The sequence below is a fragment of the Anolis sagrei genome, chromosome 4 (assembly GCF_037176765.1).
Source record: "Anolis sagrei isolate rAnoSag1 chromosome 4, rAnoSag1.mat, whole genome shotgun sequence".
In the NCBI taxonomy this organism is placed as follows: domain Eukaryota; kingdom Metazoa; phylum Chordata; class Lepidosauria; order Squamata; family Dactyloidae; genus Anolis; species Anolis sagrei.
This window is the reverse complement of record NC_090024.1, coordinates 179,654,152-179,680,725: the sequence shown is the minus strand read 5'-3', so window position 1 is coordinate 179,680,725 and position 26,574 is coordinate 179,654,152. Positions and strand designations below refer to the sequence as shown.

Genomic DNA, 26,574 nt, shown 5'->3' with positions numbered 1-26,574 from the left:
CCCACTCTTTTAATGCTACGAGATTACATGCCTCGTAGTAGACTTTGAGGTCTGGTAGGCCCAATCCGCCCCTTTTTTTCTCATCTGTTAAGATTTTGAAACTAATTCTGGGTCTGCCATCCCTCCATATAAATTTGGTAATCTCTGATTTCCACTTTTTAAATAGGTGATCGTTTCTTAATATCGGTAGGGCTTGAAAAAGAAATAAAAATTGGGGTAGTATATTCATTTTTACGATCGAGATTCGTCCTAATAGAGAAAAATTCATGTATTTCCATTTGTTTATATCTTTTTGTATTTTGGTCCATAATACTTCGTAATTATTCTTAACTAGGTTGATATTGCTTTTGGTAATGTTTATTCCTAAATATCTCACTTTACTTTCTATTTTTATACCTGAGATTTCTTGTAATATGTCTTTTGTTTTTTGGTCCATGTTTTTAACTAAAAGCTTTGTTTTTTGTTTGTTCAATTTGAAACCCGCCACCATCCCAAAATTTTCTATCTTTTTTAGCCAATCTTTGATGTTATCTATCGGATTTTCAACTATGCACACCACATCATCCGCATAGACTCTCAATTTGTGATTATATTCACCTACCTTTAATCCTTTGAGTGCTTTATCTTCGTTTATCGTCCTGATTAACGTTTCCATCACTAAAATGAACAATAAGGGGGATAGGGGACAGCCCTGGCGGGTACCTTGTAGTAGTTTTATAGGCTTTTTTATTTCTTCGCCGTTGATTAATAAAGTGGCCTCCTGGTTTGCGTATATGGCCTCGACCGCATTCTGGAAACGAAATCCCATGTCTAATTCTTTAGTTACTAATTTAAGATAATCCCAATTTATTCGGTCGAAGGCCTTTTCCGCGTCTATAAACATTAGGGCTAGCTGTTTTTCGTTGTGTTTTTCGTAATACTCAATTGTATCAATGATAATCCTAATATTGTCTTTTATTTGCCTGTTGGGTAAAAAACCTACCTGCTCGGTGGAGATCCAAATTTTGAGGAAGTTTTTCAACCTTTCTGCCATTATTGTCGCAAATATTTTGTAATCGTTGTTTAACAACGATATAGGCCTGTAGTTTCTGACATCCGATGGATCTGTCATCCGATGGATCTGACATCCGATGGATCTGTCCCTTCTTTTAGGATTAGGGTTATATTAGTTTTTTCCCAAGATTTCGGTATTGTTTTTTCTTCTAGAATATTATTTAGAATATCTTTTAATAGACTTCCGGTTGGTGGCTGGAAGATGGCGGACGTGCTCTGAGTCCTCGGAGGGAGGACTCAGGAGCAGCCAGGTTTTGCCAAGTCAGGGGGGCATTCCCCCCCTCCCCTGCAGATGGTCTCAGGTCGCAGAGGCAATACCCAGTGCCATCGGCCGACGGCATCCAGGAGGTGCCCCCCTCAAGGGGACACCCAGAGACGCCCGGCAACGAGGCACACAGGGTGGATGCAACTCCATGGTTGGAGACTTTCGTCTCTACCCCCCCCCCCCATCAGCCACCGGCACAACGAACAGGAGAAATTCAAACTAAGAATCAACTAACTGGAAAGCGAACAGCCTCCCGGGACGCTATTTGAATTGGAGACTCAAAGGAGAATAATATTTAAGCCACAGGCGGAAGGTATTCCGGAAGACGACCGGAGACGGAACGCTCTACGCAATACTAAGAAATAAGGTAAGCAAGAAGAAGTGAGAGGGACGCAAAGAAAATTGTGAGAGGAAGAGGCGAAAGGACTAATTTAAAGATCAAAGTGACGCAGAGTACAGAGTCTAGAGTCCAGAGTGAAAGAGGAAAGAGAGAGGGAGGGAGGAAGGGGCAGAGAAGAAAAAGGAAAGATAAAGAAAACAAAAGAAGGAAAGAAGAGGAAAGGGGGGAGGAAGGCATCGGAAAAACAGAAGAACCAGAAGAACTCAAAGGAGTTAAACAGTGTCAAAACAAGCCAAACTAACACACAGCCACAGCTGGGTAGAGCATAACGCTCCCTCCCGCAAGGGACAGCAAAACCAACAAAAACCAAAAGACCCCCATACCCAAAGGCCTGTCATTAAAGGGGCAGACCGATGGGAACAGGAGGGCCAGGAGTGTGGTAACGGTATAGCGGGCTGTGGACTGAACAAAGGCGAAAGCGACAGAACAGTAAACGCCAAGAAGAGGCACTCCCCCCCCCCTCGCCATTATCCCTCCCCTTCTGACCTCCCGATTCACAAGACTCTGACCTTGGAAAAGCGCTGGGTGAGGCAATCAAAGAAGAAAAGAGATAAGCGCCGTCCTTGGCTGGACGCAGAAGCGTGCCGGACTCCCCGCCCACGCTGGAAACAGCAAACAAGATAGTGGCGTGGTGAGCAGAGAAGCCGCGCGAAGCCGCGCGAGACTTGCCGAGGACCGCGGAGGCTGCGCGAGAAAAGGAAACCCCCAGCGTGACTTGCAGACATCAAGCTCCCCAAACATCGTGAGAAGATAAAAAGGAAAACTCGAGCCTCACTGAACCCGGAAGAATATAATAATAACCCCGTGAAAGGGAAACAAAGCGGACACAAGAAGGAAGAAGAGAACAGAAGAGAGAAGGTAAGCAAAGGATACGAAAAGGGAAGGGGAGGAGCAGGAAATAGCGAGAATAACAAAAAAAAAAGGATAGAAGGAGAAGAAAGACTCGTGAAATAAGAAAAAGAAAGTAGGAAGACAAAACAAATTGTGGATTACACCCAAATAGTGGTACAAGTAAATTAGCCAATTTGCTCAGAAATAAGGAAGGGAACAAACAAATTGTGAAAATAAATTAATCATGGCAGCACAAAATATAAAAGGGAAAAATTTACAACCAACCAAAAGTCAAGCAAGAAGAGATTCCCTAAGCAAACCAGACTTACAAGCAGAGGGATAAAACAAAAAAGACCCCACGCCAGAAGGCACAGTATTTGACAACATACTGGCAGAGATTAGGAAGCTCTCGGAGAAGCAGGACTCGCAACACAAGGAATTACAAGCTGAAATACAGAGCATGAAAAAAGAGATAAAGGAAGAAATTATGAAACTAAAAGAAGACGTGGACAAGGTCAAAAAGGAAAATCAAAAAATAATTAAAATTCAAGGAAAAGCCGAAACAAAGATGAACAATCTAGAAACCCTCACCCAAAAAATACAGCAACAGGCCGAAAGACTGGAGTACAGGGAGTCAGAGTATCAATTAAGAATTCGAAACCTGCAAGAAGTTAAGGATGAAAACGTAAAACATAATATGATTGAACTTCTAGCAGAATTACTGGACGTTGACACGGAAATTGTGGGACAGGATGTGGACCGAGCGTACAGAGTACCCACGGAGTACGCCAAAAAACATAAGACCCCTCGGGATGTGGTAATCAGCTTTTGCCGCAAAAGCACTAGGGACGAAATTTTGAAAGCTAACACCAAAAAATCAATATTTTTTAAGGATAAAAAAGTAACAATTATGAAAGAAATCCCACAACAGATATTGGCAAGACGGAGGAAATTTACCTTTCTTACTGAAGAATTAATCAGAAAAAAAATAAAATTTAGATGGGAAAAGACAGAAGGAATTACAGTTACAATGAACGATAAGAGATATTGGCTAAATTCGGAAGACAGCGCAAAAGCATTCTACAACAACCACATCAAAGGCAAACCAACTGAACAAACGCAGAGGAAAGCTCAAGACAATGGGAAGACGGGACACAACAGTGGAAATAATAAAGAAACAAGGACAGAGAAAGAAACAGACGAGGAAGAAGAACAAACGGAAAAAGGAACATACAAATGGCCGCGGCCTGACCAAGAGGAAGAAGATGAAAGAGATCAGAAGAGATTAAGAGAGTTTTCCCCCGAAAACTACCAACTAATAGTACCACCAGAAATGCTGCAGTGGGATATGCCAGAAGCAACCAATCATGAATAGAAAACCCATCAAAATTTACTCTAACAACATAAACGGTCTAAACTCCCCCAACAAAAGGAGAAAATACTTTAATTTCCTAGAAAAAAGAAAATATGACCTGATAATGATCCAGGAAACCCATATATGCGATAGACACTCCAAGCACCTGATTCAAGACAAATTAGGGAAGGTATTCCAAGCATGTTACAGTGAAAAAAAGAGAGGTGTTGCAACCTTTGCTAAAGACTGGTTGAACCCCAAACAAATGTTTAGAGATACACAAGGAAGATTTTTAGGAATTACTATTGAAATAAAAAATCAAAAAATATTATTGTGTAATATATATTGTCCAAATGGTCCTAAGATGAAATTCATTAAAAATTGGTCAATGAGATTAGCAAAGTTGATTACGACGAATTATTTATAATAGGGGATTTTAATGGAGTAGTGGATGGCGCACTAGACAAATCCCAAAATAAAGGCACAAGGGCAAAGGGCTCATTCAAAAACAGTCTGTTACCTAAAAATTTCCTCTTACACCTAGAAAATCTTAATTTAAAGGATACATGGAGACATCACAACAATACAACGAAAGACTTCACTTACTATTCGGGAAGGCACGATTCGTGGTCACGAATCGATATGGCCTGGGCCACAAACCCCTTAAATATAAAAATAAGAAAATTTAAAATAATCCCAAGGATCTTTTCGGATCATTGCGCCTTAGAGCTAGAACTCAAGGGAGAGATACCACAGTACCGATGGAGACTAAATGAAAATTTACTAAAAAAAGAAATTGATATAGAAAGGAATAAGAAGTTACTAATAGAGTACCTAGACTTAAACAAAGGTGAAGAAACCACGAAAATAACCCAATGGGAGGCGATGAAAGTAGTCATGAGGGGGTATCTAATACAGCAGGAGGTATACAGGAGAAAACAAAAAAACAAGGAAGTAAGAGATATATTAAATAAACTAAACAAAAATGAACAAGCACTAAAAGAAAATCCAAAGGATAAAACGCTAAGCTACACTGCCAAAATACTGAAGAAACAGATGGAATTGTTACAAACAGAAAACATAGAAAAACAAATGAAGTTTGATAAGGTAAATTATTTTCAAAACGCAAATAAAGTTGGAAAGTGGCTTGCCAACAAAATTAAAAAACGCAGACAAAAACAGACTGTTACAAAAATTACAACGCAAGGGAAAATATTCACAGAAAGCCAAGACATCGCGGAGCAATTCTATCAATTTTACAAAGAATTATATAAAAAAGTTAATGTCCCCTTAGAGAAAGTCTCAGAATACTTGGGCAACCTAAGAATTCCAAAACTGACAGAAGCACAAAGAGAGATGTTAAATGGTAGTATCACCTCTTGGGAAATTGATAAGGCAATAGACAAATTGAAACCCAACAAATCACCAGGCCCTGATGGCTACACAGCCATCTTCTACAAGACTTTCAAAAATGAGTAAGACATTACGTTTCAAATGTCTTAAGACATAAATTTTCCGAATTTATAGGAAGTAATACATTAAAATTCTGCACTTGCAATAACTATGCCAAATATATTATCCTATTTTCCTGTTGTTAATCTATTATTAGTTTTTCAAAGAGCTAATAAACAGAGGAAAATAAAGCAAAAGAATAATGACTACATCTGTTTAATATCCAGCCCAATCTTCTGTCCATAATGGGAAAAGTCGACTGGAAAGAAAATAAATGGAATAATGGAATTAAGACAGATGACTTTGTATTGACACATAATCCAGAACAGAACTTGGGAATGAGAGCATAAAGCAGAGAAAAGAATCATGAGGCCCTTCAGGTGTTGGCGGACTAAAACTGATTATGTTGGTGAGGACATGAGTCCCAGCAAACACTGGAGGGTCCAATTATCCTTACTTATTTTATAACCTTCTGAAGTTAATGACACCTACTTCAGCATAGATATTTATAGGGCTGCAAGGTCAATCAACAAACCCCATCAAGACACTGGAGCTCCCATTGGCGCAATGGGTTAAACTCTTGTGCCGGCAGGACTGAAGACCAACAGGTTGGAGGTTCGAATCCAGGGAAAGCGCAGATGAGCTCCCTCTATCAGCTCCAGCTCTCCATGCGGGGACATGAGAGAAGCCTCCCACAAGGATGGTAAAACATCAAAACATCTGGGCGCCCCGTGGGCAACGTCCTTGCAGACTGCTAATTCGTTCACACCAGAAGTGACTTGCAGTTTCTCAAGTCGCCCCTGACACGAGAAAAAAAAATCAAGACACTTCGAACTTATTTTAAAAGTGTTCATAAAAGGGTTCTTCTGTTCACTTCAATGACAGTGACAATCTATATCTTGCTTCTAAATGAGATGGAAGACACTGTAGAGCACACACAAGGAAGTTTTCATCATAGCCAGAATGTTGCATTTTTATCTTCTGTTTAAAAAAAATAGGGAATATTTATAATTAACTGTTGGACTGACACCCACAACATGTCCTTTGTTTAGTTTATTGACTGAACTAGATGTTGCTAGTAAGCACAGCAACTACCAACAATGAGTGACATTTGGAAATACAGCATGTTTTCTGTCTTGTAAACTAGACAAGATGTGCTGGGGAATCAGAAGTTCCCATATGCTGCCACCATATAAACTCTGCTCAAATCCAATACAGCTGGAATTCTCATTTCAACAAATAGCAAAAAAATCTCATACGCATTCCACTAACAGTATAAAACAGGAAACACCTCCCTCATTCAGGCTTGTATACCACAAAAAACAGCAAGATTTTTGTTTATATCTGAGCTTTAAGAGAGCAATTCCAGAAACGGCAAGTTCCTACATGGCAGTATTGCTTTAATTAGCCAGCACAGCACATTTTGTTTGTGTTAAAAGACCTCCAACACATTTATTAAAATGGAGTCATAAATGTTAACTGCTTGCTCAACTACTAAAAGATGACCAACTGTGGGGATGATACTTCAAACTCATTTCAGACTTTTTTACAAGCACATGCAACATGTTTTAAGTGAGTTCAAACTCTATTTAATTAAAAAAATTACCCAGTCAGTCAATCAGATCATACAAATCTTGCAACCCTGCCAACAATCAAATACAAATTAAAGTCATGAAAGAATTTCTGGAAGTACAAACCCCGCAGCAATGCAACTCTATTCCTGGCAACAATGACAACCTTTGCTGTTAAAACAAATCTAGGCAGCAACGGGATTAAAAGAATATTGCCCCATGGAGTTCAAACAAGTATGGCTCCCCAGCATCTGAGCCTGAATCTTGGATTAAATGTTGCACAACCTAATAAATAAATATTAACTGGGCAATATTCAAGACTCTTAACTACTCTGCAAATTATCACTTTCCTTCTGTTTGAAACTACAAGTTTCACAGAGAAACTTAATGTGCGAACCTGTGGTACTGATTGCTATTTCTTTTTTTAAAAATATCGAGTCTCCTTTATCCAAAACTTTTGGGAACACAGATTTTTCAGGATTTTAATTTTTTTTTAAATTTCAGAATACCTGAATTTACATCCAAGAGTAATTCATGAGTAAATTTGAAAGAAATTGTACCAATTATATTAGCATCAATATGGAAAATGATCTCCCCGCCCCCTTTCTCAGTATTTTTCCTTCTCTCTGGGCCACATAGACAACAGCCAATGGGGTTGATCAATGTTGGCTCTTCCAGCCATTTCTGGGATGCACATTTCATCGCACACTGCCATTGGCCAGGTAGAAGCTGACTGTAGATGCGCCTAGGACGTCTGCTTTTTATAAGCAGAGGTTAAGCAGAATCATCTTCTCTTTTCCCCTGTCAAGGCTCCCTAAGGAAAAACTCAACGGGTGCCGAATGTGCGACTAGCCCCCTTTCCCCAAAGGGGAAAGTGAGTGGCCAGTGGCAAAAAACCATTTTTAAAATTACCTCAGATTTCTGGATAAGAGAGACTCAACTGATATGTACATTCTCAATTTTAAAAAGTTGTAAAAGCACTGGTGAATGAGACACTAGAATATCATCAGTCTCTAAAGAGAAAATAAACAATGGCAATCCAGGAAGAAAGCCATGATACTAGATCAAGGGATAAGATACCTAAACAACAACTTAGGATCATTTTGACAAATTCATGTCCTTACTAATGGAGTCTAAGTATGCCAAACAGGCAGGCATGCAAAATTCATGACCTATGGCTTTGCTTCTGTTGTAACTAGTGGCACCTGATGATTTCCAAGTCAGCTGGCTGTGGCTGATATATCTACTCTGGATTTTAGTCCAAACTTTAAAAGAGATATGCAGAGTCTCGGACCCCACTTCCATTCATAGAATTATAGAATCATAGAATCAAAGAGTTGGAAGAGACCTCATGGGCCATCCAGTCCAACCCCCTGCCAAGAAGCAGGAATATTGCATTCAAATCACTCCTGACAAATGGCCATCCAGCCTCTGCTTAAAAGCTTCCAAAGAAGGAGCCTCCACCACACTCCGGGGCAGAGAGTTCCACTGCTGAACGGCTCTCACAGTCAGGAAGTTCTTCCTAATGTTCAGATGGAATCTCCTCTCTTGTAGTTTGAAGCCATTGTTCCGCATCCTAGTCTCCAAGGAAGCAGAAAACAAGCTTGCTCCCTCCTCCCTGTGGCTTCCTCTCACATATTTATACATGGCTATCATATCTCCTCTCAGCCTTCTCTTCTTCAGGCTAAACATGCCCAGTTCCCTAAGCCGCTCCTCACAGGGCTTGTTCTCCAGACCCTTGATCATTTTAGTCGCCCTCCTCTGGACACATTCCAGCTTGTCAATATCTCTCTTGAATTGTGGTGCCCAGAATTGGACACAATATTCCAGATGTGGTCTAACCAAAGCAGAATAGAGGGGTAGCATTACTTCCTTAGATCTAGACACTATGCTCCTATTGATGCAGGCCAAAATCCCATTGGCTTTTTTTGCCACCGAAACTAGGATATATTTTTTGTAAGATTCCAGCATAATGTGGCTGACCGCCATGGCAGGAGTAGTAATAGCCTGTTCATAGAAGTAGAGTGCTCGTTCAAAGTTCTTGAGCCCAGTGTATATCATTCCGCCATAGTAGTAGTAACATAGAAAGTGCTTTGCATCGTATGCCCCATTCTCTTTACAGATATCCATCATGTCCACATCTAGATACGGGAGGGCAGGCTTAAAGCATTTGGCTAACAAACAGAGCTGGCATAGATCTGCGTGTATTGAGGTCAGCTGGTTGGTATTCATCTGCATTTTGTCTATGGCTTGCCTGAGAATTCCAATTCCTCGCAAGGGCTGCTTCCGTTCCACAAGAGCATTTGTCAACTGGTGACACAAGCCAGCAAAAGTGTCTGTGGCATATCGGATGTGCTCCCCGTTACAAGTGCTGATAAAAAGCTGGACCTGTGAGAACAATGTTTCAAAGTCCGGGACGCTGGGCATAGAAAACATTGTTGGCTCATGTTTAACTTGTTGTCCACGAGGACTCCAAGATCTTTTTCACACGTACTGCTCTCGAGCCAGGCGTCACCCATTCTGTATCTTTGCATTTCATTTTTTTCTGCCAAAGTGGAGTATCTTGCATTTGTCACTGTTGAACTTCATTTTGTTAGTTTTGGCCCATCTCTCTAATCTGTCAAGATCGTTTTGAATTCTGCTCCTGTCCTCTGGACTATTGGCTATCCCTCCCAATTTGGTGTCGTCTGCAAACTTGATGATCATGCCTTCTAGCCCTTCATCTAAGTCATTAATAAAGATGTTGTACAGGACCGGGCCCAGGACGGAACCCTGCGGCACTCCGCTCGTCACTTCTTTCCAAGATGAAGAGGAAGCATTAGTGAGCACTCTCTGTGTTCGTCCACTTAACCAATTACAGATCCACCTCACCGTAGTTTTGCCTAGCCCACATTGGACTAGTTTCCTTGCCAGAAGGTCATGGGGGACCTTGTCGAAGGCCTTACTGAAATCCAGGTATGCTACATCCACGGCATTCCCCGCATCTACCCAGCTTGTAGCTCTATCGAAGAAAGAGATCAGATTAGTCTGGCATGACTTGTTTTTGATAAATCCATGTTGACTATTAGCGATGACTGCATTTGTTTCTAAGTGTTTGCAGACCGCTTCCTTAACAATCTTTTCCAGAATCTTGCCCGGTATCGACGTGAGGCTGACCGGACGGTAGTTGTTTGGGTCATCCTTTTTTCCCTTCTTGAAGATTGGGACCACATTGGCCCTCCTCCAATCTGCTGGAACTTCTCCCGTTCTCCAAGAACTCTCAAAGATGGTTGCCAATGGTTCCGAAATGACTTCCGCTAGTTCCTTCAATACTCTGGGCTGTAGTTGATCTGGCCCTGGGGACTTGAACTCATTAAGAGCGGCCAGGTATTCCTGGACGACTTCTTTCCCAATTTGGGGTTGGATGTCCTCCAATCCTTCATCCACTCCATCTTGCTGAGGTTGAAGACTCTCTTTTTGTGAGAAGACCGAGGCAAAGAAGGCATTAAGTAGTTCTGCCTTTTCCCTATCCCCTGTCAGCATTGCCCCATCTTCTCCTCGAAGAGGTCCTATCGCCGCCTTGTTTTTCCTTTTTCTACTGACATAAGAATAGAAGCCCTTTTTATTGTTTTTAATGTCCCTGGCAAGTCTGAGCTCGTTTTTTGCTTTAGCCTTGCGGACCTTTTCCCTACAGGTGTTGGCTATTTGTTTGAATTCTTCTTTGGTGATTTCTCCCTTTTTCCCATTCTTGTGCATGTCTCTTTTGTGTCTTAGCACAGTTAGAAGTTCTTTGGACATCCATTCTGGCTTCTTTGCACTTGTCCTATTTTTTCTCTTTGTTGGCACGGTTGAGAAATTCCCATCCATCCGTAACTCCCTTGTCTTTTAGTATCTGTGTCCACAGAATGCTGCTCAGCGTTTCCTTCATTTTTTGGAAATCAGCTCTCCTAAAGTCCAAAATGCGGGTTTGACTTGTCTTAGTTTCGGCCTTCCTTTGTACCTCAAATTGCAGGAGCACATGGTCACTTGCCCCTAAGGATCCTACCACTTCGACCGCATCGATCAGGTCCTCCGCATTTGTTAGGATGAGATCAAGAGTAGCCAATCCCCTTGTTGCCTCTTCTACCTTCTGGACCATGAAATTGTCTGCAAGGCAAGTGAGGAATTTGTTGGACCTTGTACTCTTGGCCAAATTTGTTTTCCAGCAAATATCGGGATAGTTGAAATCGCCCATGACTACTACATCTCTTCTCTGTGCCTGTTTGGTCAACTGTTGGCAGAAGACTTCATCAAGTTCTTCCTCCTGGCTTGGGGGTCTGTAGTAGACGCCTACAACGACATCTTTTTGAGTCCCAGTTCCCTTGATTCTTATCCAGATGATTTCAAGCTGGTTTCCCAGATTGCTGTCTTGAATCTCTTCTGCAGCATAAGAGTTTTTGACATATAAGGCTACTCCACCTCCTCTCCCCTTTGTTCGGTTTCTGTGAAAGAGGTTATACCCCTCGATATCTACATTCCAGCGATAGGAGTCATCCCACCAGGTTTCAGTGATGGCTATGATATCATATTTGTGGTGTTGTGCTAAAAGTTGGAGTTCGTCTTGTTTATTTCCCATGCTCTGTGCATTAGTGTAAAGACATGTGAGCCCCTGAGATCTTCCCTTGAGCTGTTTAATTGGGATTATTGTGCTTTTGGTACTTGGTCCTTGTTGTGTTTGTGCCGCCCTCCGTTTAGCCTTCTGGCGATTCCCAGACATTATGGGTAAAGTAGTGTTCGCAAGGCTGTTGTTCCCCTCCCCCGGTGGACCTAGTTTAAAGTGCGTCTAATGAGGTTTGCGAGTCTGTGAGCAAAAAGGTGTTTTCCTACTTGTGTGAGATGCACCCCATCCCTTGCCAGTAGGCCATCCTCCTGGAAAAGCAGGCCATGGTTGAGGAAGCCAAAGCGTTCCTCCTGACACCATTTTCTAAGCCAGTCATTGACCTGTACTATTTTTCTGGCTCTTGTGGGTCCGTGTCTTACAACAGGGAGGAGGGATGAAAAGACCACCTGTACATTACATTCTTTTAGCTTTGCTCCTAGAGCTCGAAAATCATTTGTGATCTTTTGAAACGTATGCCTTGCAGTATCATTGGTTCCTACATGAATCAACATGAGGGGAGGACGGTGATAGGGCTTGAGGAGCCTGGTGAGCCTCTGAGTGATATGGTGTATTTTTGCCTCCGGTAGGCAGCATATTTCTCGAGCCATCCCATCCGGTCTGGAAATGACAGCTTCCGTTCCTCTAAGGAGGGAGTCGCCTACTACCAAGACCTGTTTACTTTCGGGAATGACAGGGCCCCTTTTGTGCAATGTAGTGTGTAGGTCTCCAGAAAAGTGATCCTGTTGGTGTGAATTGTGTAGGTGAAAAGTGTTGTCCTCCTCCTCGACATCCCCGATGCATTCGTCAAGGACAATCCATTGAGATTCGTCCAAGAGCCTATGGTTCTCCTGTATGTGTTCCTGTTGCTCCTGGTCTATGGTTGGGGATGGTACACCTGCACAATTGTGCAAGTGTGAATGTTGTGAAGTGTTGTCCCAGTCAGGGCTATCCCCTGCACACTGATCAAGGATGAGCCACTGATCAGTATCTAAGCCATTCTGGTCTTCCCCAATATGTTGTGTTTCTTGGTCAGGTGATAGTTGTGTGAGAGTTTGGAATCTATTGTGTAACTGCAGCTGAGCAGAAGTATTCTGAGGAGGCTTCCGGGTCCTATGTGTCCTTCTAAGGGTGACATTTCTCCAAGCCTGAGGGTTGTCCACATCTGAGGTGCTGTTCTGTTGAGCCTCCCCGTAATGTTGGTGTGATATGGGCTGCGTGTCTAGGACAGTGTGGTGTGTGGTGTCTAAGAACAGCTCAAGTTCCTGAATGTCCTTAAGGGTCTTAATACGGTCCTCGAGTTGTCGGATCCTGTGTTCCATGCGAGTGATCTGTTGACACTTGGGGCAGATGTAATTGAGTAATTGTAGTGTGAAAAAGCTGAACATGTCACAGCTTGTGCATGAGACGGGAAGTTTTCGTGTTTGTTCCATCTGGAGGTTGCTAATGACCTCCTCTTTGTGTGTGTTTGATGTTGTTGTCTGTATGCAGGGGTGAAAGTATAGGTTACTGAGTGTACAAGTTCTGGTTTATATAGGATAACCAGGAAGCCCTGCCTCTCAAACAAAGCAGTTAATTTTTAAACTCAGGAAGCCCCGCCTCTCAAACAAAGCAGTTAATTTTTAAACTCAGGAAGCCCCGCCTCTCAAACAAAGCAGTTAATTTTTAAACTCAGGAAGCCCCGCCTCTCAAACTAAGCAGCGCTGCAAGCAGTTAAATTTAAACAAAGCTTACCCTGAAGCAGAAGGAAACAAAATGGGTTCCTGCTTCCTCAACTTCTGTGGAAAGCCCAGCTGCCCCTTGGGTTCAGACACTGGTTTATATAGGATAACCAGGAAGCCCCGCCTCTCAAACAAAGCAGTTAATTTTTAAACTCAGGAAGCCCCGCCTCTCAAACAAAGCAGTTAATTTTTAAACTCAGGAAGCCCCGCCTCTCAAACAAAGCAGTTAATTTTTAAACTCAGGAAGCCCCGCCTCTCAAACTAAGCAGCGCTGAAAGCAGTTAAATTTAAACAAAGCTTACCCTGAAGCAGAAGGAAACAAAATGGGTTCCTGCTTCCTCAACTTCTGTGGAAAGCCCAGCTCCAAAACATATTCAGTTAAACTGAGAATTCCGTGAAAATTTAGGTGAAATTCCAGAAAAAAATCCATGCCCTACTGAAATGGGAGCTATCCGCTGCCTCTTGTACTTAACATTGTATTCATCAGGGGTTTAAATTATGAATTAATGTTAGAGGACAGAAATGACAATTTGAGAACATAACTATATGAAGCTGCTCCCAGTAAGGGGCTACAACTATCTAGCTTTGTCCTTTAAAAAAAAGGCCATTAGGACTTTCAGAGAAAATATTATGAGATATAAATTATGATCAGCAGTGACTGAATGACTTTTTAAAAGTTGTTTAATTATGACATAGAAACACATGCTTCCTGCTTCTTGGCAAGGGGTTGGACTGGATGGCCCATGAGGTCTCTTCCAACTCTATGATTATATGAGATGTAGAAAATGTAAGCACTCATTAAAACAACCATGTGCTCAAGCTACACTGACACAAAAAGCAAGATAGCAATGCATCAAGCTCTAACCGTTGTTAGACAGTGATGCTGATTTCTACTCAACATTTCTGAGGTTACATTGTGAACGCTTAGATTACATCCAAGAGTAATTCATGAATAAATTTGAAAGGAATTGTACCAATTATATTAGCATCAATATGGAACATAGCTGTGTGAAAAACACAGAACTGCTAGAAGGAAGCCTGAAGATGCTACTTAAAAAAAACAACCCATGTAGTATAAACCAGAAAGATGTAGCAAATGCTTCAAATATTTTTAACAGTAATGCAATGCTAATAAGTTGCAATAATGATACAATACTTTGTTTCAGGGCTTGCAAGGAAATTGATGATACAGTTTCTTTTTTCTTTCTTTTCTTTTCTTTTTTGGTATTTCTGGACACCTGAAAACATCCTCTGTGGAGAAAACCAAAACTGAGGCTGCAGAAAAGAAACTGGTGTTTACCTGATCACTGATTCACAGATTTTGTTTTCCATTATAGAATGGCTTTATTCATATACGGTACTTTTTAAAGATATACTCTCACCCACCACAATAATTCAATAATTTATTGTCTAACAGTAGGAGAACCAAGGTTACAGGTGAATATTAAGAAAATAAAAATACTGACTTCGGATGAATTGTAAGAATTCTGTTCTATTGCCTAACATTTATCTCACACTTTGTATACCTGTGTAGTTTGGTAACTAGTATAGAAATGAATGGAAAGAAGAACCACATATGAATGGATGCTGTGTTTTCCTGTGTAGAGACAGTTACTACTCCAAATAATAATGAGGTGGTTCGTGAAGCAATATCTATTAAATACATTAAAGCGTTTTGTTGAAAGCAGAAATATAAATCTAGTTTCCAGCATTGTCTTTAAGACTATCTGGGCCTAATTAGGTGAGTAAAAGTATGGCTGAAACAGAAAAATAAAATAATTTTGACACAGTCACATTTCTATTGGCCTGGCGATTAGGATAAGAAAGGAGCTGAATGAGGGAAGAATCCATTATTCTTTCAATAGAGTCTGGTGCAGCTAAATAGGTGTTCACATACTCTCCTTCCCGAAAGCTTAAAAAATTCTATAGTGGCTTGGCCTGGGAAAGAGGAGCCCACTGAAATGCTAACACATGGCCCAAGAAGAGAAGCACTACACTACCTGAGGAACAATATTTTCAAGTACCCTTAGAAGCAAAAGCTGAAGGAAGAAAGGAGTCTGAAGGGGCCCAGTTCTTAGAGGCTTTGGAAAAAAAGGCATTTCATCTGATGGCTGCTCTTTGGGTACAATTCTCCAACCCCAGATCTAGCCCATTCTATTGTAAGAATTGAAAAATGAGGCCCCTCTGAAAATAATTAAACTTGTTGAAAGGCTTTCCTGCACAAATATTAGTGCAAACAGCAATTGGCATTTCTTCCATCTAGGTTTGTAACTAAAACTTATGGCTTAGATGGTGTTATTATACCTAGTTGAAACACAAAATTTCAAATGGGGAACTCAATGATTTTAAACAGAGTTCAGTTTATTTGGCCATAAAGAAAGAAAACCCAGCATCTCCAATAGAATGTGGTGTTCAACTGCTGACACTTTAGAAACCACTGATATCTGCAGCAGAACCAATACAAGGCATCTGATGATCTCTGGACTGCTATAATATTGGTTTATATGGCATTTTAAAGCAGATACAGTTAGCCATCCTTATCCAAGGGTTCTGAAACAATAAACTGACTATATTCAGAGAATAAAAATCCACAAAGCAACTTTGTACTGTATTTTGCCACACGCTGAGCACTACATTGATGTGTAGGCTGTAGCAGATCTTCAGGCTCTCTCCAGCATTTGTTTGGGTTGTTCACCATTTTATAAAAGGGATGTCATTTTGTTACACCATTGTATATAATGAGACCTGAGCATGCACAGATGCTGGTATCGACAAGACATCCTGGAACCAAACTCCAGCAGACACTTGAGGGCTCACTGAATGCAGTTTTGCCACCTTTCCCTCATTTATTCCCACAACACAATATGCACAGTGTCTTTCAGCAAATTTTACATGGCGTTTATGCTACCTGACACACCTAAGTTTTTAGAACTGACTTAGTATATTAAATATTATAATAAACTCCTAGTTTTTTGTGCAACTGTCTGAGACCCCCACCTTTTCTTTAGTTTGGTTTCCTATGGATTTATTCCAGGTAGGATGAGCAATTTGACCAATCCATCCAAAACTATCAGAAAGAACTAAGTGTTAGATTTTAATAACTAACAATACAAACTCTCCAAAACATGAAGATAATGGAAACCAAACAGTATATTTGCAAATTAAAAGATTCCTGCTTTATTTGTCCCCTTCTTCTCAAACATATCCTTGGTAGCCTTTTGTCTTTTACTGCAATTAATCAGCAAAAGGAAGGCGTATTTGGTCTCTCCCACTTATGCTACTACTTAATAGTAACCAGAGTTATTCCACTCAGGGACAGCAATTGAGAATATAACTACGGTAACTGGGATTTCCCTTAATACAGTAAGGAAATTATCACTAAAACAAAAGGCTTAAATGATTTCTCAGGCAATCCTTGAGTTGTGGGTCATACTCTGGTAATACAACTAGTGTAGACCTACCCAGTCAATCGGATTTATGTGTTTCAACTCAATACTTTGATTCAGTGGCTTTATTCTAGCTGAGGCTGCTGAAAAATCCAGACCCATGTTTTCTGGTGATATTTCATTTGCTTTTCCAACTGGTGTTATTAAATTGCAAAATTGTGAATGTGTTGGCCACACACTATTCTCACAGCAGCCAATGCAGTAAGGGTATCTAATCAACATTATATACATTGAGTTAATTCAATTAATACCAAATGTAGCTAATTTTGGAAACAATGAGATCACATTTGTATATCCTTTTCAATTGCAATGCATCTGGATTCTAGTGATGGCGTTAAATAACAGCTTTTTGAGAACTAATGAAAATCACTGATGGTGTGATGGTAAAAAAAAACCTCAGCAAGTACATTCTTTGTAGATAGCTGGAGAAGGCTTGAGATCACAAGCTAGTAAAAGCAACAACAGAAATAGCTCAGTACTACAGATAAATCTCACAAAAATTGTGAAACTTAATATTGTGGGAAGAAGACTGACATACCACATAGTATTCTTGTGGTACTTTTTGTCATTTTCTTCTCTATCCTGCTTCCTTACATTTGTCAATACATTTCCGACCAGGCCAGGGGTGTTAGCTCACCCTGCATTCCAGTCTGCTATGCGTCATGGAGTTCCACAAGCCATTGATGAGTAACATATGTCTAACATGTGGCCAAAAAGAGTGAGACCGTGTTCAAATAGGCATGGATAACTTTTCTGACCTCTGACTCAGCCTTCTGTTACATCCAAACAGCATAGTAAAATTATTCTCTGTTGCTAGACAATTTAGGAACAGTGACCCAAGAAAGAGACTACACAACTTCAAAATACTACTTATTGTTGAGGGCACCACACACAGAGAGACACTTAAATATTAATCCAACAATCAGACACACTATTGCTGAAGTTATCTTTGGATAATTAATGAGCATTTTTTCTAAACCTTTCTAGACCTTTCCATATAAAACACATGATTAACATTACAAGGTACAGAATCACATTCTTCTTTGGATGGATTGACCTAGAGGACATCTAGACCAACTGCTCCACACTGAACAAAGATCCTTCATCTTTCAAATATTAGATCATCATTTTATTACTATTTGGGTTACAGTAAGAGAAAAAAGCAAGGTATATCATCACAGCAGCCTTGTAAAATGAGATGTTAAATAAGCTTCACAAACAACCAAGCCATATGAGATGCAGAAGATTAAAAAATCTGACACATAATCTGATTTGGGAGGAATTCCTTCCCAGGTATGTTATAAAGTTTCACTTCTTGTGAATGCGAACAATCATAACAAAGCCCACAAAACCAATCATCATGTATATATGTACACACATACATGCAGTAAGAAAATATATTAAGAGGATGTCTTGTCAACTTTCATGGAATTATAATCCACTTCCTTTTGATGCAAAATGGAGCAAAATATAACTGTGCCACTAGATTCTTTTTCTTCTCTTTATAGATGATGTGGTGCTGCAACTTTGGAACAAACCCCCAGAATCAAGCATTGAAGCTGAAGGCAAAAGCGAAGGCACACCTGGCCTTCATCTTCGTTAAGAGTTTAGTGCTAATTTAAATTATGTAAGTCAAATGAGCTTTTGACTGCTTTTACATAGTCTAGTTGAATTTACAGATATTAGCTATCAGAATATTGCTGGGCTTTTGCACACACACAGCTGTAGCTTAAGCAAAATGGTTTTGGTATTTATTAACTATCTAGTCTGTAAAGAACAGGCTAACATACAGTTCAGTACTCTCCCCCACTCTTCTCCAAGTATGCACAAGTTTTAGATAGCAGGCACAGCCTCCAGTTCAACATGATGGCAATTGTAGTATCTTTCACACATGCTAGAGATAGGAGCCTATTTCTCTTCATTGCAATCACTTTGCCAGTATAGCTCTACACAAGAACTGCTCTTAAATGTTGACACTTTGTTTTTCAATTTGTTAAGTGCCTTAATTGAACTTGGTATAGGAACTCAAGAGAGAAATGTAATACAATGCTTTCAGTCTAGTATTTTTGATCAGTCTACCTATTCATGATCAGGTTTTCCAAAGATATTGACTAAATTTTAAGGGTATTGATTTAATTTCCTCTTTGCAGCTGCCTTTTTATTCAAATTTGATTTTGGAGAAAAATCATTTGGCTACTCTACTTTTCCTAATGATGTGTTTTTAAATTGAGTTTTTAAAATGGTCTTCTATTGTACTTGTCGGTTATAAGGGTTGGTCCCGTGAAGAAAGCAGATAAAGGGAGGTGGCCAGCTTATGAACAGTAAGAGTTTCATTCCAGACTTGCGCCCCAGAGTCACTTTCAACATTGGAGACAGAGTAAGGATCTATCATCACCAGAGTAATTTGCAGAGTAATTTCAAATGAAAAATATGTTCTAGATCACATACAAATTACCTCCCTTACTATGCATACCACAACCAGTTCAAAGACATTTGACAGAAGAAAATATAATTCAGGTTTTAGCATTCACACAAATGTCACCCACTTAAGATTTCTTAGAACTGTTTAGCTGAGCTGTGCAGAATCTTAGAAAGGAGAGACATTTGAAGATCAGGACTTGTCAGACATCAGCAAGTACCAGTAAGTCAAGTCACAAGCAATTCTTTAAACAAGAATAAAATGCCTTCCTCCCTACAAGAGGGAGCACAGCTATAACTGTACTGCAAAAGCATATTTCCCCTCACTTACACACACGCCGTTCATCCAGCTATTCCTCACAAATCCATACAGTATTAGCTCTTTCTTTTCGCTTAAAAACTAGCCAATAATAATTTTTAAAAACTGCCCCAGGACATGTGTTGAATATTTTCATCACTCTGTTTAAACAAAAAGGACATCTGGGTAAAAATATTAACAGAAAATAAGTTATTATTTTTTACTAATTTTCAAGGTATGCTAGAAGTCAGGCACCTTTCAACTGTGTTTTTCTTAAGAAAAGTTCAGGGTTATATAAGATGGGTACTATGCACAGGGTGCCTTCCGCTGCTAAGTAGACAACTTACATTGTCATACATGGTGTGTCTGTGTGTGTGTGTGTGAAAAGTACCACGATGGACAAATTCCACCAGTCTTTAATCCAAGAACCATATACAATGTTAAAATAACTTACTAAATAAAAAAACAAGCCCCATGTTAGGAAAAGGTCAAGCACAAAAAATCTGGGTATACATCACACCGTCAGCTTAGGAATAAAAGGTAAAGAAGAGATGATAAAGAAGTAACTAAAACTGGAAACCTTCTCCCCATCCATGATGCCAAGTAGGAATGGAACCCTGTGAGCAACCCAAAACCAGCCTTTCACAACTTGACATCCCTCCCATCCACCTCAAGACAGAAGTTGTAGTTCAAAACATCTTGAGATCAAAAAGTTGCTGTCTGCTCTAAGCTCTGGTCTTCAGCACTGAATAGAGATCCCCAAGAACTGCTCTGCCAAATTGAGCATTCTCTACGGTCTCACCCTAATCAATCTAAATGCCACTAGAATGAAGGCAGGCAAACATTGATATAGCCAAGATCATTCAAATCATGCCCTGACCATTTTATTGTATACAGACACTCTTTGGCACACATTTTCTGGTTTAGTGCCAACTACAGACATGAGAAATTCAAATCTGAATTTATTTTTAAACATCTCCTTGAAATTGGCATTTTAAAAGACACCCTTGCAGGAACATTTATAGGGAACTAGTGCCTGCCCTAGACCAAATGAGATGTATAAAAAATAAACCATGCACACATGAAATCCTTTAACTCAAGTAAAAATACTGACAAATGCTACTGACACACCTATCACAAACTACAATATTATAATGTGTGTATGAAAGCTGATAGTGAGGATCTGAACTGCCCCAAGAGAACATTCCCTTACTTTACAAGCTCATCTTGTTGAATAAGCCTTTTCCAATCACAATGATTTACAGTGCCTCAGAGGAAGCCATTAAAACTTCAACAGTGACATAAAACTCCAAATGAACCTGAAATATGTTACGGACCAATATTCTAAAGGTATAATAGGATACAAGTTGAAGTTTAGAGAGGGAAACAGTAACAAACACAAAGTTGCATCTATACAAAAGCCAGCAGAATTTGTTTTTTAAGTTATACGAACAGTCTCTGAAATGTTAAGAAAATGTTAAGAGTTGATTAAATCACAACTAAAAGTGCTTAAACCTTTTTAAAGTATTTCTCTTTGCACTTAAAAATATTTTTTCCCATAGTAAGGACTCCAAGAGGACAATTTTTATTTGCATCTCATAGAAGGAGGAATGAAAACACCACCTTGTCATATTTAAGAATAAACCTTTATAAACAAGGCTGCAGAGTTACTTCAAAGCCATTCTTGCATTTATCCCATGCATTTATATGGAAGCTGTTCCTTTCTGTATGAGGTAATGAGTAGTCCAGATTGTCACTGTGATTTATTAGCACATCCTCTCGCAGAAGCCCTGCACCTGCATTTGCACTGATGGAACACCCACGAAGGCGGATGGTTTATTAGGGACGGCTCATCCTCCAATCACCCACAGCATTTCAAAAGGAAGTGCTCCAAATTTAGACTTGCTCCAACAGGTGTCTTTTACTGACTTTCTTTGTGCAACTATAAATGTCTAAGGTGAGGCAGACAATTCACTGCCTGTAGTAATCATTCTTTGGAAACAGCTCCATCAACACCTTTGAAGGAGGAGGGGTGAAGGGAAGCCAATGGAGTTCTCATTCTTTTCCCAAACTCCTGGCTTGCCAAATACTTAGAAAGACTGAGTGTGATGAACTGAGGCTTCAAAGCACATATCAGATGTCCAGACCCAAACATCCATTTCACATATATCCCCAGGGTTTCATGCTGGGATAATGTAACACTTCTTCCTTTGGCACAAAGTACATGTTTACCCAACACTTAGGTCAGTTTACAGATAAGGATTCTCTTATCTCAGCTAACTGGTATACATCTAAAACCTGGCAAATAACTATGGAAATTAACAGGGTCTGTGTATATATGGAGGCTTGCACTACAGTGCTCTCCAATACTAGCTCTCCCTTGCAGAAAACTGGAGTCATATGGGATACATTGGGAATGAAGTTTTTTTTCTCATTTATTTATAGTTGGTAAATTGAAGTTCCTCCCTGCCTATTTAAAAAGGAATTTGATAGATACATTAAATTTCATAAAATCATAGAATTATAGAGTTGGAAAAGATCCCATGGGCCATCTAGTCCAGTCCCCTGCCATGCAGGGAAAGCACAATCAAATTACCCCTAACAGGTGGCCATCCAGTCTCTGTTTAAAAGCTTCAAAGGAAGGAGCTTCCACCACACTCTGAGGCACAGAGTTCCACTGCTGAACAGCTCTTACAGTCAGGAAGCTCTTCTTAATGTTCAGGTGGAATCTCCTTTCCTGTAATTTGAACCATTGCTCTGATACCTAGTTTCCAGGGCAGCAGAAAACAAGCCTGCTCCCTCTTCCTTATGACATGCTTTTACATTTTTATACATGGCTATTTGAGAATCTGAGATAGATAATTCAAAACTAGAAGAAGCAGTGTAACTTAATGTGTGAACTATTTTGCAGTATTGGATTGGACTGAATGTTATTAGATAATATACTTTTCTATTCAGGAAAGAAGGCTAGTGAGGAGGTAGGTTTTACAGACGAGGGAACAGGAATTAACTCCAGAAGAGAACTACTCTTGGGATTAGGCTTCTCTCTGTGAAATTGGCATGTTCATATACAAAATCCCTTCCAGTTTTTCCCTTTATTCTTTCAGGGGGGCAGGTGGACAGAAAGGATACTTGTGAGTATAGGAGGGAGTCTGTTCCATTAAAGCTGTTCTATTAAAAATAAGAAAGAGAAAAGGAAGAATTTCTATTGCAATCACATAGAAAAAATGACAATAAAAATGGACAGATGTTGATAAGATTTGGTAAGATTGTAGTATGCCTTCATTTCAATTATGTATTGCACCTAAAACAAAAATTTATTCTTGTTGAGATATCTATGACATATGCATTTTTATGCTTGACCCTCTCCTAACAGTGACTTCAGTTTATAGTCAACTATTAATAACAAAGCATTAGAATAAAATTAGAATGTGAAATTTTAAAAGCTCTGCTGTTGGCTTTCTAACAACAGAGGGATGAGAAGTCTGGATGAAGAAAGAAATATTGTAGCAGGAATGAGCTATGTAGGAAAGGAGAGATGACAGGGCAGTCGCCTAGATCTTTCAGCAGCTTTAAGTCCTGTCAATCATGGTATTCTTCTAGTTTGGATGAATAGGGTGGGAACTAGAGACATCATATTGTTCCTGCATTCTTGCCCTTCCCATGACTAGAGAAAGCTAAATAAAACATTAAAGGTAGGGGGAAAGAATGTGAACTGAATAAATTTCTGGCATTTATTTATAAAATCGATACATATAGAAATAAAAAAATAGCTGATGCTACTCTAATATATTTAAATGTGGCAGTGAGCTTTAGATTACAATTGTATGTTTTTAATATTTTATATATTACTTTAAAATGTCTTCAATTGTATGTTTTTAATATTCTATATATTGCTTTAAAATGTTCAGAGCTGTCTTGAAATCAGCAAAGATTTTTAAATACTTGAGAACAAAATTAAGTCTTCTTTGAGCACAAGTTATGGACTCAAGTTTTGCATACTACACACAGCAACTACCTATCAATATTTATTTTCCTTCCACTTTCTTTAGGAATCCATGCTTTCAATATCTTTGATTATAGTGCCTCAAATCAAATAATTAAGCAATATAGTGCCCCAAAGCTTACTTCTGAAGGATGGATCTCTTAATGACAATTTCTTCATCAAGGTCTGCTTCATTGGCCATGAAGAGCAACCGCTTTCCTGAGCCATCCACTCCAATAAAGTCACGCTGCTCCACTGAAATGTAACGTCAGAATGGAACCATTTTACAGTTGTGCTTTAAAGAAATCTTGTGACAGAAGGACTGGTCACACATTATACTTCAAATACAGAATACCTAAAAAGCCAGCCGTTTTGTCTTTTCATCAAAGCTGAGAGTATTTCTGAAATTCTGGCACACAAACTTCTTTTGGGGGAGGCTTCAAAGAAAGATCAACAACCATCTTCTGTGGCCCTGCAGCTACCTGCATCGGTAATTTGAGAGAGACTTGCAGAGAGAACAAGCTACAAAATACTCAGTGGCTTTTAAGGTTTGTGTCATATTTTTTTCATTTCATCTGTATGACTATTAAAAAATAATAGTGAAAGTATCATTCCAAAATATTTCCTCTCCTCACCAAAATCCAGTTGGTTCCTGATTCATGACATTATTGTTTCATACAGGAATATTCATAAACTGCTAGAATCTTGGACAACTAGCATCTGAAGAAAATCCAGAACTAAATCATCTCTCTTTAAAAGTGATAGCACCAAGGTTAAAGCAGAAGACAAGACTGTACAAGCAAAAGACGAGAACAATTTCATTCAAAAAGAATAAAGAGGGAGGTATTTTTGTTAAATTGGCACTGCAAGCATCATGATGTATGTCACTATATTGGACAGGTTTTGGGTTTTTTTGGGGTGGGGTTAATTGACAATTTATACTTGGTATGTGTTGTCGAGGGTTTCAATGGCTAGAATCACTGGGTTGCTGTACATTTTCTGGGCTGTATGGCCATGTTCCAGAAGCATTCTCGCCTGACGTTTTGCCCACATCTATGACAGGCATCTTCAGAGGTTGTGAGGTCACAACCCTCACAACCTCTGAGGATGTCTGCCATAGAGGAGGGTGAAATGTCAGGCGAGAATGCTTCTGGAACATGGCCATACAGCCCAGAAAACTCACAGCAACCTATACTTGGTATTTTATCATTGATTCATGCTAATTCAAATTTGGTCCCAAACTAATCAACTTTGCTGCTACAAAAATGGAGTAGAATCAGCAGATTCTGATGCAAGAATATACCACAAAAGTAAGTTATATGTAGCTGACTAAAGAAAATTCCATGATGACAGCTGATCATGGAATTTCTTTTTCTAAAATGGGAATACTGAATAGGATAACACTAACAACACAAAGACTTTAGTAGATTATGTCCTGTATAGTGTAATAACTATCATATTCTGCAACAGCTGCCAATCCCTGCAACAGTTACAATTCTGAATAAAGCACATCCACTTGCCTAGCTTTTTCTTTCCTTTTTGTCCTGGCACAAGTTCTGTGGATTCATAGGCTTTCTTCATCAGCATGGAGAGTGTAGCATCATGGGCACGAAACAAGTCAACTACTTCATGAAGAGCAACATCGGTAATCAGATCGCAGCTCAGCACCAGCACATCTGTCTGTCAAAACAGAGAAGATATTATATAAAACACACACATGCATACACCCCTACCTCAAATCCCAGTATTACGGAATAAACAACAAAGCCTCCCTGTGGTCTACAAGAACAAAACTAACATGAATGGGACATAATACCTGTATTATTATGATACGGATACTGTCTCACCATATAAGGCTTAAATATTTTGTAATCTAGCAACACTAGCAATGTACGCATATTTATTTATTTATTTACTGTACTTGTATACCGCAGTTTCTCAGCCTAACGGCGACTCAACGCGGTTTACAACAAAGGTACAACAATCAACAATATACAATTTAAAACCACAGAAACATAATACACAATATTGACACAACAATAACAACCCAATGCATCTCATAACTAAAATCATGATCCAGTTTCGTCGTCCTTATTACCATTCCTGTAATCATCACATTCATTGCACTGATTAACCAAATGCCTGTTCGAACATCCAGGTTTTTAATCTTCTTCTGAACACCATCAGCGAGGGGGCTGATCTTACCTCCATGGGAAGGGCGCTCCATAGCCGAGGGGCCACCACAGAAAAGGCCCTGTCTCTCGTCCCCGCCAGCCGCACCTGTGAAGCAGGCGGGATAGAGAGCAGGGCCTCCCCAGAAGATCTTAGGGTCCTGGTGGGCTGATAGGCCGAGATACATTCGGATAGGTAGGTTGGGCCAGAACCGTTTAGGGCTTTAAAGGCCAACGCCAGCACTTTGAATTGGGCCCGGTAGCAAATCGGCAGCCAGTGGAGCTGGTGCAGCAGAGGAGTTGTATGCTCCCTGCGCTCCGCTCCTGTTAGTATCATGGCTGCCGAGAGCAGCTGCTTGGGAGTCAGCTGCATTAAAAAATCACTACTGACCAGAAGGGTTAGAGCAAGCTCCTGACCATTTGTCTAGTTTGTTGTCAACCTTTGCAGCCCGAAAAACAGTTGCATCTGTCAAGTAGGAAATTTAGGTACTACTAATGCGGGGAGGCTAATTTAACTAATTTACGACGCCATAAAAATCTCCATCCATGTGCAAAAGAATGAGGAAGTACTCCATAGGTCACAAGTGATGGTGAAGCAACAGCTCCCTCGGTGGTCAGAATTCAAACATACCCTCATGAAGCTGGAAAGTCAAATAGCTTCTGTATGTCTGTCTATATATGTTGTGTGGCTATGGCATTGAATGTCTGCCATGTATATGTGCATTGGGATCTGCCCTGAGTCCCCTGCAGGGTGAGAAGGGCAGAATAAAAATACTGTAAATAAATAAATAAATCCAGGTAATTCTCCAAAGATGGCATCCCACAGACCTGTTCCACTACTTAAAAGGTTCTTTCTTTGATAGTTAGTAGGTACCCATGCATCCAATAGAAGTGACAGGTCTCTGAGAAGATTCTCAAAATATGACCCCAGTAATAGGGTGGAAACACATGGGAGCAAGGTGCTGTTTTTGATGGATTGGTCACAAATGTTCTT

The 26,574-nt window shown here is 39.9% G+C and overlaps 2 protein-coding genes across 2 annotated transcripts in view; both read right to left on the bottom strand.

The window, feature by feature from the left end:
• Positions 1 to 26,574, bottom strand: part of EIF2B3 (eukaryotic translation initiation factor 2B subunit gamma) — a 99,395-nt gene that overhangs the window by 57,571 nt on the left and 15,250 nt on the right. Inside the window, exons 4-5 of the mRNA XM_060773407.2 lie at positions 24,930 to 25,089; positions 23,553 to 23,664 (exon numbers count right to left, since the gene is read on the bottom strand). Coding sequence (XP_060629390.2) covers positions 23,553 to 23,664; positions 24,930 to 25,089 — 272 coding nt within the window. The remainder of the gene's footprint in view (positions 1 to 23,552; positions 23,665 to 24,929; positions 25,090 to 26,574) is intronic.
• Positions 6,974 to 9,355, bottom strand: LOC137096772 (COP9 signalosome complex subunit 3-like). The gene is made up of 2 exons (XM_067466991.1): positions 8,796 to 9,355; positions 6,974 to 6,997 (listed from the first exon to the last, which is right to left on the bottom strand). The coding sequence occupies exons 1-2, from the start codon at positions 9,351 to 9,353 to the stop codon at positions 6,974 to 6,976; spliced, it is 582 nt and encodes a 193-aa protein (XP_067323092.1). The 5' UTR covers positions 9,354 to 9,355.

What these genes read in the sequence shown, in the direction of transcription:
- LOC137096772 (XM_067466991.1), bottom strand. Translation starts at nt 9,353, where the DNA reads ATGCCCAGCGTCCCGGACTTTGAAACATTGTTCTCACAGGTCCAGCTT. An exon ending in TAGTGTCTAGATCTAAGGAA is followed by an intron (nt 6,998 to 8,795) that starts GTAATGCTACCC and finishes GATTGTTGGCAG; the next exon opens with GGTTGCAAGATTTGTATGAT.